Source organism: Acanthopagrus latus, chromosome 9 (assembly GCF_904848185.1).
Source record: "Acanthopagrus latus isolate v.2019 chromosome 9, fAcaLat1.1, whole genome shotgun sequence".
Classification (NCBI taxonomy): Eukaryota; Metazoa; Chordata; class Actinopteri; order Spariformes; family Sparidae; genus Acanthopagrus; species Acanthopagrus latus.
In genome coordinates, this window is record NC_051047.1 from 6,552,404 (window position 1) to 6,567,295 (window position 14,892).

At 40.8% G+C, this 14,892-nt stretch overlaps 1 protein-coding gene across 1 annotated transcript in view; it reads right to left on the reverse strand.

The window, feature by feature from the left end:
• Positions 1-111: 111 nt before the first annotated feature.
• Positions 112-14,892, reverse strand: part of neb (nebulin) — a 68,455-nt gene continuing 53,674 nt past the window's right edge. The window contains exons 124-145 of the mRNA XM_037110541.1: positions 14,609-14,713; positions 14,065-14,169; positions 12,611-12,715; positions 11,806-11,916; positions 10,941-11,051; positions 9,550-9,663; positions 9,329-9,433; positions 9,066-9,170; positions 8,565-8,669; positions 8,041-8,133; positions 7,494-7,586; positions 7,037-7,129; positions 5,841-5,933; positions 5,403-5,495; positions 4,964-5,056; positions 4,153-4,245; positions 3,570-3,677; positions 3,256-3,442; positions 2,733-2,825; positions 2,495-2,635; positions 2,266-2,369; positions 112-1,995 (exon numbers count right to left, since the gene is read on the reverse strand). Coding sequence (XP_036966436.1) covers positions 1,822-1,995; positions 2,266-2,369; positions 2,495-2,635; positions 2,733-2,825; positions 3,256-3,442; positions 3,570-3,677; positions 4,153-4,245; positions 4,964-5,056; positions 5,403-5,495; positions 5,841-5,933; positions 7,037-7,129; positions 7,494-7,586; positions 8,041-8,133; positions 8,565-8,669; positions 9,066-9,170; positions 9,329-9,433; positions 9,550-9,663; positions 10,941-11,051; positions 11,806-11,916; positions 12,611-12,715; positions 14,065-14,169; positions 14,609-14,713 — 2,424 coding nt within the window. The 3' untranslated portion in view covers positions 112-1,821. The remainder of the gene's footprint in view (positions 1,996-2,265; positions 2,370-2,494; positions 2,636-2,732; positions 2,826-3,255; positions 3,443-3,569; positions 3,678-4,152; positions 4,246-4,963; positions 5,057-5,402; positions 5,496-5,840; positions 5,934-7,036; positions 7,130-7,493; positions 7,587-8,040; positions 8,134-8,564; positions 8,670-9,065; positions 9,171-9,328; positions 9,434-9,549; positions 9,664-10,940; positions 11,052-11,805; positions 11,917-12,610; positions 12,716-14,064; positions 14,170-14,608; positions 14,714-14,892) is intronic.

The window sequence follows — 14,892 nt, forward strand, 5'->3', positions numbered from 1 at the left end:
CAGAGATAACCTCCCACTTGGCAGCTATATGCATTTTATAGCAATAAAATATTTGCCTTCTTTTGAAGGTTTCCAGTCTCCCTACAACAGAGATGATGATAGCAAATAGTGCCTCTAGATTATGACAGTATCAGATAACATGGCTTAGTTGAAATTAAACACGCCAAGTTCCTAAGCCAAAGTTGTCTCAATAGAAACGGACCATCTTTCCTACATTGATTTTAAGGTCCTCTGTTTTCTAGAGAAAAGCAATCAAAATTCAAAATCTAAATTTTACACCATAAAAATAACTATGTTGCGAGACTGTGTGTAAGACTCCTCAAAATGAAGACTGGACTACAGTCTACAGGGTGGAAGAGGATGAGTAAGTGTGACAGGGTGCAAATGTCTTGGAATGATGATTGACACATGAGTGACACATGTCAGGCACTTGCAGGGTCGTTTGGTTTGGTTGCCAGATACCAAGACACACATCCAACACTCCCAGTTACAGTCGTGGTTAAAAGTTTACATCCAGATTGTGTAATAAATCTAGATTATATGATTATATGTTTCACTTTTTGAATTAATTCACAGAAAAAGATGAACTTTTCCATGATATTCAACATGTTTGAGATGCACATTTGATTGCACATGTTCTTTTCAAGTGGATGTAAACTTTTGACCACGACTGTATGTATATTCTCCTGTCTCCTGTTCATTTATGGTGGGCCCGCAGTACAAGTGGGCGGGCCCAGGCCTGTGTGGGCCACCCACAATGCTGTGCCTGCTGTAGGTGTTAACATAAATACTGTGAAGTATCAAAACACTCCAAGTGGAAATGCAAGCAGCCTGTATTGCGACCTGTAAAAGCTCACCGATCATAACAGACTGGGCTTTTATGGATGGGGCCCTTAAAGAGACAGACACAAAAACAGAGCGTTCAGACAGAGGGTGAAAACAGGCGCTGCAGCAATGGACAATATGAGAAAAGTAATGTGTTTTTTGAACATTAAAGCATGTAAACCTGAATGATAACACAAAAGCGTAATGTGGGAGCTTTAAAGGCTCTGAGATGGGAGATGATGTTGAGAAGTGGAGAATGAAAAGAATGAGGCAGAGAGTTGCAGGAGCTGGGTGTGCTTTATTAGCTACTGATTAAAGGACGCGCCTTACTCTTTAATAATCGGAAGAAACAAAACACACAATCTACTAGTGGCCAGCCGTCAGTATAAAGGAGGGAAGACTGAGGCTCGTCTCATACAACTCTTCAGGAGTGGTTTATTCTTTGAGGAGGTAGATGGTATCTTGACTCCTTCTAAGTTTCATTATTTTAATCACTTCTTTTTCTCTCCTAAGTATTTCCATTAAAGGCATAATTGGAACTATTTGAGCCCACTGTTTTCATGAGAAAATCTCTGTCAGTGGGACTCAGACAAAAAGTGTTTTATATATTAAATATTTTTGAAATTTACAATATAATGGGCCAGGACGTATGTGATGTCATGTAATCTCTAGCTTTTTCCAACACAGTGTCGGAGAACACTTTCAGCAATCTAATACAGTCTGTCATTCATAGTATAGTATTTATAATCAGAAATATTTATATGTGTCATATCATGATGCTTATGTCACATCCACAGGCAACGGGGGCAGCAGCATATGAATGAAAACAGACTCATTAATGAGAATTACAACACAATCAAAATACAGTGACAGACCTACGAGAAACTCAAAGCTACACATTGCACTAAGCCACGGTCGTGATCACAGGAAGACCAATCAGTTTGCCCTGTGGATGTGTCTCGCCCACTCTGGAGGGATGGTGGGCGGGCTTTGTCTTTAAACTGCCTCAACGTAGTTGGCTGGCAGCATGCCGGTCTTGCCGGTGCGCTGCACGGTGCCGTACATCCACCCCTCGTCGATGGACTGCACGTTAACGATCACATCACCATCCTTGAAGGACACCTCGTCGTTGTCAGCTGCGCTGTAATCATACATGGCGCGCACAGTTTTCTGCAGAGAGTGAAGAAAAAGAAGGCGATGAGAGTCGGTGTGTGAAGTATGTGAGCTGGTGTGACTGCTTGTTGCTGAAAAAGAGTGACAAAGGATAAATAGGTCTGTAACACAAAGCAGTTACAATGACTTGATAAGAATCTGAGTGGAGAGAGGAGGAGGTTTAGTAGGGTGTGTGTCTAATGTATGTTTGTGCATGTTTGTCCTGTCATGTTACACTTTAAGCTTCCCATGCTGTCAGTGTGTGTCAAGTGACTGTGTGTTACTGACCCCAGTGGTAGAGGGGTGTGAGGGGACAGAGGAGACTGTGGTCTGCTGGGTGGCCACTGATGAGGACCTCTGCTGCACCTCCACAGTCTTAGCATGCTGGTAACCTGCAGGAGTTAAAAACATACAGGAAACCACACATGAGGCACAGTCTGGCACATCACCTGTTGTGTCTGGTAAAATACACTGACATGTCTATATAACACATGATACAGTGATTGTGGATCATTACCGATAGAGGAGGCCATGAAGCCGTTGCTGTAGAGGGACATGTGGTGGTCGGCGTCCTGGGACACCTCAGACTTCTCATCAGCCAGGCCGCTCAGGGCGCTGGTGGAGCGGGAGTGCTCCTTGCTGCGACGCTGAGCTTGCACTGCAAGTGTTAGACAGTGTTAGATCATGAAATTTGATTAACTAAATCATACTTATACTCTCCCTATGTAGTGATCCTTTCAAATGTCTCATCTCACCTGACATCATGTGCAGACTCCTGGACTGGATGTTGTCCTCAGCGGGGTCGTAGTCAAACACAGAGCCGGGGTTTGTGCGCCACACACGCAGATCTGAGGCCAAATACAGGATCAGGCAAACAAGTCCAACAAACAACTAGTCTCAGTCTGTGTTTAACATTTCAGCAGGGTGTGCCTCTCATGTAGTACCATTACATTTGAGTTTTAGAGTAGAGTATCCAACAGACAATTTGTTGAGGATCTTTGAAAAACAGTTACAAAGGTATTTCTAGGATCCTCAAAAGCTCCTCCTTTTATCCAGTGAAATATATTTTGTCCACTGCACAATTAAGATTTTGACAATTTCTTAAATCAAGCCAAAATGGCACCATAAAAGAATCCTTTCATTTTCTTACAGATGGTTTGAAAAGTCTTTGAATGATCTGTAAATATCTTTAAGAAACCCACGTAAGCATGAAATTCTGGTAAAATGACCAGGATCTTTCAGAGAGATAACTGACGGCTGTGTGCAATCTAACTGTACCGGTGATGGTCTCCTGGTCGTGCTCGATGGCACGCCTCCTCTCCATCTCCACCACGCGCCTCTGGATGCCACGGTAGTTGATGTCGCTGAAGTCCTGGGTGTTCCTCTTCACGCGCTCTGTCACCAGGTCAGAGGTGGTAGGAGTGAAGCTGCCCTTGCTCTTCTCGAAGTCCTCATGGTATCTCACCTGGAAAGTGAGCGCAGTTTATACATATATCTATGGATCAATCTACACATGTAGGAAAAGATAACTAGCTGGAGTAGAAATAAAACTTCAGCTGCATTCATTAAAACCAATCATCACAATGTCTTACTCCAGAGATGATGCGCTGGGTCTCCCTGACGCGCCTCATCTCAGGTGTGTCCAGAACGAAGGCGGCCTTGCCCTGCACCTGCTTGCGGAAACTGTCGGAGTACAGCACCTGATGGAAGGTGGGGTCAGGATGGTAGAGAACAGAAGACACGCAGTGAGCGTCTGAAATGTGGCAGACCTGAATCAATCATACAGCAGCTGTTAGCATCCACAGCACAAAGGGCTCGGCAAAGAGGAAACACACAGCTTCTGACAGAAGGAGCTGGGGCATTACTGGGATTTGAGACAAATGAATTAGCAGACGCTGAAGTATTATAGGAAACAAGATTACGTCCCACTCTTCAGTTGGAGAACAACAGGGGAACAAGATGAAGTGGAGTAGTTTGAACAACAGGAGAGGTTAGCAGTGATAATGGGAACAGACACACCTCAGCTGGTGGTATTAACACAGTGAAAAAAGAGAGCGCAGTGGGGAGAATTAATACAATTAACTTGAGCCGGGACACAAGTCAGTTAGAAAAGGGTTAACGTGGGGAAGAACATTTCTCCAGTGGAACATGTTCTTGCGTCGGTTCTGAAGGTACCGAGCTAATGTTTTCTTGGTTCCTTTTGACACGCTCCATCTCTGGAGTGAACACCACCGGAGTTCCCTTGGCTGAACCGTCTTTATACAACACCTACAGGACAGAAGCACAGTCAGACACTGAACCATACACGGGCCACACACCTATAGGACTGCTTTCATAGACGCGGATTGGCCTCAAACTCTTAGAAGACACTGATAAAGTTCAGGAAATTTCCAAGATTAATAATATCAGAGAAGACACTCCTCTGAATTGAAGAAACATTTGTTGCTTTGGGGAATGTATTTAAGCGATGTCTGAGAAATTGGTCCTATAGAGTGACTCATCCTGACGGCTGCTGTCAAACAGCCAGGATCTCTGTTGTAGAAAGAAACAAACTCCTAACGCTTCAACAGGACATTTAGCTCATTTGCTGTGAAGTGGACATTAATTTAGGAGCAAAAAAAAAAAGCTGGACTGCAGGTTAGAATAGTGTCTACGGGAGAGGGATCACAGGCCAAAGAGTAGGGTTTCACTCAGCTGAAAGGGGTTTGATGGTTGAAGATTAAAGATGACTGGATGGAGCAAGAGGAGAAAAGAACAAGAAGGAAATGAAAACTAAGGCTACATGAGGGTCAGAGGGGTGGTAATGGCAGGGCTGGAGCTCAGGAAACTGCAGTCTGTGCCTTGATGATGAGGATGGATGAGACGAGCAGGAGGTGATGAGAGTGTGAGATGATGACAGGAGGGAGGGAAAGTAGCATTACTGATGGACACTACCATCCACTCTCAACAGTTAGGAGCACACGTGCTTCGGCTTTTGTTCCACTACCGAGCTGATGTGCTTCTGGGTTTCTCTGACCCGCTTCACCTCAGGGAGGTCCGGTATAGCTGTGCCACGACCCACAGAGTCCTTGTATTTTATCTACCCAAGACACAGTATTGGTTTCATACAAAGAGAAGTAAAGAGCAGGTCAGTCTGAGACAGTAACAGGAAGACAGAGACACAGCACAGCACCAAAACGCACAGCAGACATTAAACATGGAATTAAACACACATTTTTCCTGCGAAATGAAGAAGCAGGTTATGTTAGAGACACAGTGGCTCATCATTGGTGTTATATCTGCACGGTGGGTTTTGATGTTGCAAGCATCTAAAACGAGCGGTGATGACTCAGGAGGGCTGTTATGACGTTGTGTTTGAAAGAGATGAAGAGTGAGGTAGAGGCAAATGGATGTAGAGGAGGTTACAGGGTCACTCTGTGGAGTACCGTGCTAATATTCTGCTGATTGCGTTTAACTCTCTCCATCTCTGGGGTCTCTGATATTGACGTGCCTTGACCCACTCCTCCTTTGTACTGAAGCTTCAAAACGAAACAGCAGAAAACAGTCAAATATGGCGGCAACACACTCAAAGACAGATTACTGTTCAATTCGGGAGGGAAGGAAATGCCAGAAATAAGGAGTTAAAATATGAGTTCCAGGGAAATGTTGAGTAATTTGGGGAAAAAAAAATGGAGGGGGATTACATTTGATATTTTATGAAAATGTGAATTCATAATAAAACCCGGTCTGGTAAAAGGAATGATTTATGAGACTTAGTTAGGATGGAGGAGGGAAAACCAGGACTGAGAACAAGAGAGGCAGCTATGTTGGGAGGTGATTATAAGGGGGATGAAATAAGGGGTCACTGCAGCCTGTTCCTCTACCAAGCTGATATTCTTCTGGGTTTCTCGGACCCGCTTCACCTCAGGGAGATCTGGTATGGATGTGCCTTGACCCACAGAATCCTTGTACTGTATCTGCCCATCAAATAATAATAATGACAATACACAGGTACAGAGTGAGACAGAGACAAACATGAGCACAGTATGTAGTGTAGACACAGACACGTCCATCCATTCATAACATACAACATACACTTAGGAACAACTGACATAACATGTTACTTTCAACAGATTTTCACATCTTTAGTTGGATATGTTGTCAATAAGTAAGGATGTGAAATACGTACGTTCTGCTTTAAAATGGATGGTACTTCATTAAATGTATGACTTCGGGGTTTAGATGTATTGAATTATCATGATGTAGAGAGAAACACTGCAGAAGCCTCAAACTCCTCATAGATGATGAAGGTGTTAACTTACAGTGGAGATAAGAACCGCTACACTATAGTGCCAAAAGTATGTGGACACCCAAAGCTCACTCGCGAACATTGTTGAATATTTAAAGCCTCTTTTTTTGTAGCGTCAATTAACTAATTGAAACCAAACTTAACATAAACATGGACACCTAAACTTACATCAGTGCAATAAAATGACAGAAATTATCTTTGGAGAAGAGTTTTTAGTTTGGCCCTTGTTCTATCTGCTAACATGGAGGCAGCAGGATTTATAACCAATACTGCACGCAGCCACCGGAAAGTGATCAAGATGTTCTGGCCTCAATTTTGCAAAGCTGTCATGTCATCCATCTTTATATACAGTCAGTGAGTCCAACACTGAAGTTTGGTGATAAGGTCTGGCCCACATTCTATCCCAAAATTGTTGGATGAGGGTAAAGTTACTTTACAGAAAACTTGATAAACCACTTCTTCATGGACTTGCCAGTGGTGTCCATATACCCTTGGTCATCTGATGTATTTATAAAAAAACAAGCTATTATTTTGCAGAAATGAAGTTGGGCGACAAAGTGTCTAGGCCTTTGGGGCTGCTTCAAACCATATAATTAGTCTAAGTAAAAGTGTATGAATGACATGAAAACATTTCTATAAAGAGATGGATTGAAATGGTCATTTGAAGAAATGACATGTGAGGACAGGTCTGGTTATATTCTGAGGAGGGAATATGGAGGGAAGACGTGTTGAGGAGTAGATGAAGGAGGGCAGGGTCACTCTGTGGAGTACCGTGCTAATATTCTGCTGGTTGCGTTTAACTCTCTCCATCTCTGGGGTCTCTGATATTGACGTACCGTGGCCCACTCCTTCTTTGTACTGACACTTTAAATGAAATAGAAAAATGAAGTAAAACATGGTGGCAACACACTCAAAGACAGATGGTCAGTTAAGGAGGGAAGGAAGTACCAAAAATAAGAAATTAAAATGAAAACTCTGGGGAAGTGCTGACCGATTTGGGGGAAAATGGGATGAAAACTATGTTTTTGTAGATAAATAAGTTCATAATCAAGTTGTTAACCAAGGCAGGAAAAAAAGGTGTGATTTATGAGACTTAGTCAGGATGGAGGAGGGAAAACCAGAGATAAAAACATGGAAGGTAAAGTTTTCTAGATGTCAGAGGGTATGTGGGGAAATAATTTAAGGGGCATTAAAAAAAAGGGGGGGTCACTGCAGCCTGTTCCTCTACCAAGCTGATATTCTTCTGGGTTTCTCGGACCCGCTTCACCTCAGGGAGATCTGGTATGGATGTGCCTTGACCCACAGAATCCTTGTACTGTATCTGCCCATCAAATAATAATAATGACAATACACAGGTACAGAGTGAGACAGAGACAAACATGAGCACAGTATGTAGTGTAGACACAGACACGTCCATCCATTCATAACATACAACATACACTTAGGAACAACTCACAATGCAGATTTATACAGACTTTCACATATTACAGTTGTAGTTAGGCAAAATAAATAAGGTTGTAGAAATCTGTAAGTCCTGCTTTGAACTGGATGATTTTTTAGTCTATTACTTCACGGTTTAGATGAAATTAACTATTAATAAACTAAAAACTAAAAGGATAAGCATGACAAATAATCCCTGTAAAAAGTCAGATAAAACATGGACTTTTAAGGAGATGACGTGTGAGGACAGGTCTGGTTATATTCTGAGGAGGGAATATGGAGGGAAGGTGTGTTGAAGAGGACATGAAGGAGGGCAGGGTCACTCTGTGGAGTACCGTGCTAATATTCTGCTGGTTGCGTTTAACTCTCTCCATCTCTGGGGTCTCGGGCAAAGCTGTTCCTGATCCCAAATCCTCTTTGTACTGAATCTTTATGTGGACAGGGAATAAAAGCAGCGACGAGTGGTTAGCCTGATTTCTACTCTTGGAGGAGGAGGAGGAAAAGCTTCTTGATTTAATTTAACTATACTTGAGCTTTAGCTGTGTTGCACCTTGTGAGCTGAGTCGAGCAGACATCAACAAAAACACACTGAATGAAACAAACATTTCAAAAACAACATTTAAAGGGACATTTCCACAAGAACTTAAACAAATACTTACAAAACAACACACAAGCTCTGCACTAAATGTCACACTAGACAACTCAGTGTCAAAGGTTAGTTGCGTGAATTAAAGAGCTGCAGAGTCTACACAACAAGAAATAAGGGCTGCATATCAGGGTTTGTTAAAGATGAATTGAAAAAATCAAGTATAAGTGTAAAAACGTTAATATAAATGTATATATATTGTTGAGTAGATACCAAGCTGAAATTCTTTGTATTCTCTTTAACACGAAGCATTTCAGGAGTGTCCTTTACAGTAGACACTTTGCCCTTTATGTTTTTAAGGTCAGTCTGGTAGTGATGCTACAAGGAGAAAAACAAAAGTGCAGTTAAAATGTTTCAACATGATAAAAAATCTAAATAGAAAAAGAAAAGAAAGTAACAAAACTGAAGAGAAACTACGTGTTCATTTGAACAAAAAATGTACCTCAGTTTTTGCTCAGGGTGAGTCTGAAAACTATTTTCACTTGTGCGTCTGAGTAAAACATATAACTGACACCAAACACTTAATTTACAATAGATTTAGACAACAACATACAAAGCTAATTCCACTAACAGAACAACTTATCAAGTATTATAGATAATACTTTACAGCGACATGGAGACATACATAGAAGACACTGGAGGAACATCCGACTTCATACTGTAGGCCGTACAGCACTCTAAGACAACCAGACATCGTTGACATTTATTACTTACAGTGCTGAAGTTCTTCTGGTTCTCACGGACTCTCTGCATCTCCGGAGTGTCCAAGACTGGTACATAGTGAGACATGGTCTTCTCAGCTTCCTCTTTGTACTTTTTCTGTTGGACAAAAACAAACAGGAGAAATTTGAAATCAAATAGTCATTGTGATTTAAGACTCATAATTTTGTTGGTTGAGCATCTCTCCAGCCACACAGGGAAGCAACCTAGAGGGAATTTTTTAGAAATAAAACAATTTGAAGATTTCAGTAATCTACCTGGCTTACGATGTTCCTCATCTGCTGGGCATGGATGATGTCGGGGGTGTCGATGACGGACGTGTAGCTGGCCCTGTCCATCTCAGCGGTATGCTTGTACTTAGTCTAAGGAACAGAAAGCCATCAGTCACCTTTCAGACAACTACAACCAAAGGTCCGGATAAAAATACACCATAACGGCAGCTAGAACAAACAATATGAAACCACATTAGGATTCAGACCTGACTGAGGATGTCAGTAGCGTTTCTGGCCCTCATGAAGTCGGGAGTGTCTGTGGCCAAAGCCAACATTCCCTTGCCCTTGATCTCCTGCTCCAGCGACTTCTTATACTCTCTCTGTAAACATTACAGGTGACAAAGTGTTACATAAAATAATTTTGCTTGCTAAAATCAGATATTGCATATTACCATAAACAAGACTTCTACTCATTCATATCATGGGAGGGCTGCAAAACAAAACACCTAGGGGAATGTGTGAATAAAGAAGGTTAGAAGAATTTAGGATTTTTTAAAAATAAATAATTGGACAGCCGATTGGGTGTGAGGCTTCACTCTAAACTGGGAAAAAACAGTAGTTAAAGAAAGTGTGTTAAAGGATAATTAGTCATTTTCAACATAACTACATTTTTTCTTAATCTTCTATTATTTAAATTATTCAAAAGCGCTCCAAACATCAACCTGAAAAGCCTCCCAGAGCACATGAATTAAGAACTACATTGTAAAAAACTAAGCACAAGGATATTTGTGCACAGCTTCTGTTGATAAATGAAGTAACTCATTTAAAAAGTTCATAAAATACATTAATAAGTACTAATCTTTTACAAATTTGTCCTTGCCTGCCTCTACCCACATCTGGTCTCAAAAAATATCAATGAATACAATAAAATACAAATAAATATAATAATATACTCTTCTGTAACATAGTGGTTTTTAAATGAGCACTTAATTTGTTCTTTAATGTCTTTGATTTAACCTACTAATCAAAGGGCCCCAAAGAGACTCAAATTTCTAAACCACCCCATCAAGTAGTATGTTTCTCCTGATCTTCTTCAGGTTTAATGGCATCATGAGGTCTTTGGGCCATCAAGAAGCTTTGGGGGACCAAGACAATGGACAACCTTAAGTTGTAAGTAGCAGATTGAGCCTGGTATTTGCCCACAGCTTTTTGCATTTCTCTTGTTTCTTCTACATTGCAGGTGGGTCATGGATGCCTGTCTACATGTGTTATAATATAATCAACTACAAACTAGAATCAAAGAATAAAATACATAATTACATGTTTCATTAAAATAATAAAACAAAATATGCTTTCAGTACATCTGAGGTTGATTTTTGGAAACTTTGTATAAGAGTATAAGATAACTCATCCAGTAAATCCAGAAGGGTCAAGGTGAAGTTTTGCTTAAAAAAACATTTTATGGACATCGGAGGAAAGAGAGCGCTGGAAAATTAGTGATGTCACAAAGCGGGGTCACACTCAGCAGAGGCAATTTTAGTGTGATGATGAAGCTCAGTTAAGGGGACACGACTCAGCAGATGATGCACCAAGAGCGGGAAGGCACTCAGTTGAGGGTGAAACACTGTTGCCTCTTTCACCTCTCAGTCAGGCATACCTCACACAGGATTTGAGTGGCATTCCTTGCTCTCAAAAGCTCCGGAGTTTCCTCCAGTAAAGTTAGCCCTTTACCCTTCACTCCCTCCTCTAGATCCTTCCTGTACTCTTTCTACAGGATGGAAGAAGAACAGAGAGACTGCAGAAAAGAGCACACAGGCAGGCCAGGCCAAGGCATACATATAGACGGACGGTACAGTACAGTGGACAAGCTGTCACTTGTCTTTTGAGCTCAAAGTCACCACGCCTCCTCAATAGACTTTAGGTTTAATACATCACAAAACTGTGAAGATTGTTTAAGACTTATTTTCACAGAGAGAGCTGAGACAGTGGGGACTTTGGCAAGAATCCTGATAAAAAGACAAAAAGAACCACATTTAATCATATAGAGCATGGAAACAAAAAAGAACAAGGCAGTAACTCAAGTCAGAATTTAAGCATTAAAACATCGCTGCATCGTTCAAATGATGGCAAGCATGCATACATGCAGACTATTCAACATGAAGCAGCTGGCCGTCTCCTGATTGTGAAATTAGAAGTCAAAGATGTCAGTTGATACACAAATATAAATAATACTGACAACTCTACTACACTTCACACGAAGGATAAAAAGCAAGCAGATGGATGAATGAATGGTGCATTATTGTTAGTTTATAGCTGCTATGTTGTGAATCATGCAAACTATCTTACAGTTAACTACTTAGGTGGACCTATAAGGAGTCAAGAGAAGGAAACACTTGTGAGATTTAAAGGTAAAGTGGTAAAAAGAAAGAGGGACCTTGGTTGTGATGTAGACTTAGTATGATTATAGAGCATGGGTGAGGTAAACAGGGGAGGTTGTCAGGAATAAATGATCCTTTAGTTACCTCACTGGCTATTTTGGTGGCGTGTCTGACATGTAACATGGCGGGGGTGACCTCCAAGCCTGAGAGGTTCTTGCCCCTCATGTGCTCCTCATAGTCCTTCTTATAGTCTTTCTATTGGCCGCAGGGACAAGACAGGGGACAGACAGAGCTCAGATAACCACATGCAAGCAGCACTCAGTCACAGTGCAGTTACCTCATCCAGGTTTCCACCAGTCTCCTTATAATGATCTGTGTCATTTCTGTGCCTACAGTCTTCAGTATTTGTAAGTATTTGGAGGAATGTTTATTGCGACTGCAACTGAACTGTAACTATAACTAAACACTGTAACATTAACGGAAATGCTCAGACTGAAATGAGCATACTGTTGACTTTACCTTTGTCATTCCTGATCATGACAGATTAAGCAGTCTGAATTTATAATATACACTATTAGAGAGCAACAACGTACAAGGCATTGGTACATTTTATTTCAACACATTTTACACTGCCTTCAACCAGTTTTTTAATCTGAGCAGAGCTAGTTAAGAGTAGAATATGGGGAATAAGTAAAATGACAGTAATCACAAAACATGGTCTTGAATTAATAAACTGGAATTCAAGGCACTGCAAAAGTGTAATTCTCATATAAACAATAGCATGACATCCAACAAGCTGAAGCATATCAATACATAACAACGGGCATACAGTACAGGTTAATATATAGCAGGCACTGAAGAGTCTTTGGGCTGACAGAGAGGATGGTAAAAGACAGTGTGTTGCTTTTGTAGTCATTTGAACCACAGAGTAGACAGACAGGGTGTTTACCTGGCTCTGCATGTGCTGGGCCTCCTTAGCAGTCACATATGTGGGTGTCTCGAAGTCTAGCATAGGCTTGCCCTTCTCCCTCTCATACTTCTCCTTGTATTTCACCTGCAACAGCAAACACATGTATAATGAGTGTGTTTTCAACAGATTAGACACATTATATAATGGTTTTGATTTATTTCAGGTCCCTGAAGGTGAAATTGTAACACATGTTTCAGTTGTGTCAGAGGGGCCATCAAGACTACATTAATTTTTATCAAAGTTGATTTACTATTATGTGTTTATGCTAATGTAATTACAGATAGATCTCATAAGGATAATACTTAAAAAATGTTCTTGATGTTCACTGTGAGCGATAACACAACTTGGTTCTGTTTCAGTGCTTTAGAATAGCTGATTCTTATATTGTGAATATCACCAATGGAAACTAATGGTTGCCTGGAGATACATTTAATAAATTGTTAACAAAATCTAAAACACAATGAAATGCAAATTGGGTAACAGTAAGTGTAAACACATTTTTAAGATCCCTTATTTTGTCCTTTAAATAATCAATTAACATTTCTGGATGATTCCGCCTGTTAATTCTTATTCATCTCCTTTACTGATAAATACAATCACAATTCCAAAAAAGTCCTCATCCTCATTTGCTGAATGACTGAGTTGAGTACAAATAAAAAAAAATAGCAAACTATTACATTCTATTTTTATTTCTATCATGTTACATTGTCCAAAACATAAAATCCAAATTATGTGGCTCAAAAGAGAGGGAATGAAACAAGGAGTGGTGTCCTGTCTATGAAATTATTTGTCTGTTGCAGGCTGCATGGTGAGCATAGACGCTCCTGACTGGTCAAATCAGGAGTCAATCAATAGTTCAGAGGTTGGGAGCCATCTGAGGTATCTCTGTGTTGCTGTTTAATGGAGTTAATGGACAGGTGAAAGCATGGAAAAGCTTTTCCAATTGCTTTTGGTTGCTACTTTGTATGTATGGAATACCTGTGTTTTGGAGTACTTCACTGCAAATAGATCTACTGACATTATAATGGAATAACAGATGACAGTTTATATTGGATTTTAAAATGCCACCGAAGCACCAAGACATATCATTGGTGAGTTGCCAAAAGGTTGTACCCGCTTGTTTGATGTCTGGTTTGCTTTATTGTTTGTTGATTGTGTCATTCTGCTGTGGATTTAACTTGAAATGGTTTGAATGACCCAAATCATGATAATGTAAGCTTTCAAACGATGTATGGCATGACTACATTTACATTCAGCCGTTAGAATGACACCTAGCCGTGTGTGTTATCTGGCGAACTAGTTGACATGAAACACCACCCAAAAAGGAAGATCTAAGATGCAGAGATCACATACAAATCTGTTCAGTAAAAAATATGTTGATTGTTGAGACCCAGAGCAGTGATTTGTTAACTCTCAGAGTATGTACCACTTACGTTGCTCTGAAGTTCAGAAGCCTCCTTGAGATGAAGCTGTTCTGGTGTGTCAGGAATCATATGGTAGTGACCCTTACTCTCCTCAAATTTCTTCTTGTAGCAGTACTAGGGGGGAATTCCCAGTCAAGTAAGACAGCTCGGTATAGCAAAAAAAGTGAAGGTGGGAGTTTTGTATTAAATGATCAATGGTGAAATACTAGTTTTAGTTTTATACAAACTACAGGTGGAAATAAATCAAAGTGAAAGAGTGAAGGAGTAGAGGTTATAGTGGGTTGATAGTATGTGAAGGTAAAAGGTCAGCAAGGTCAAGGGTGAGAAGGGTAAGGGTCACCACCAGATGAGGTCACAGAGTAATGGATGTTTGGATGATAGAGTTTAGTGTATAAATCCATGAGATGATAATCTGCATCATTGTTACTGCAGTGTGTGAGGTGACAGAAACACCGAGTTCAGACACATTTCAGAGGGTTCTCTGAAACTGAACTGACTCTCAGTAGCTTCCTGAGTGGGAGCATGGGAGGGTTACAGGCTGGTGAGGTCTTACTTGGCTGGACAGCTTGCTGGTGCTCAGGTTGTGCTGCATGGACAGAGACTCTGCCATGTCAGTCACAGGCTTGTGGATCTTCTTCAGGTCACCCTTGTACTTCACCTGCACAGTGTTAGCAGACACACTCAAGTGTTACAAAATGAACATACCTGTATCTCACAGTCGGTGATCTTTGTAGTTGGTACACGGTTTCCTGAGATTATTAACAAGGTTATATGGTACATTTGCAAAAGAATTCTAGCTCCATGATGAAGACTAAACCTGTTTATTGAATGTGTCCA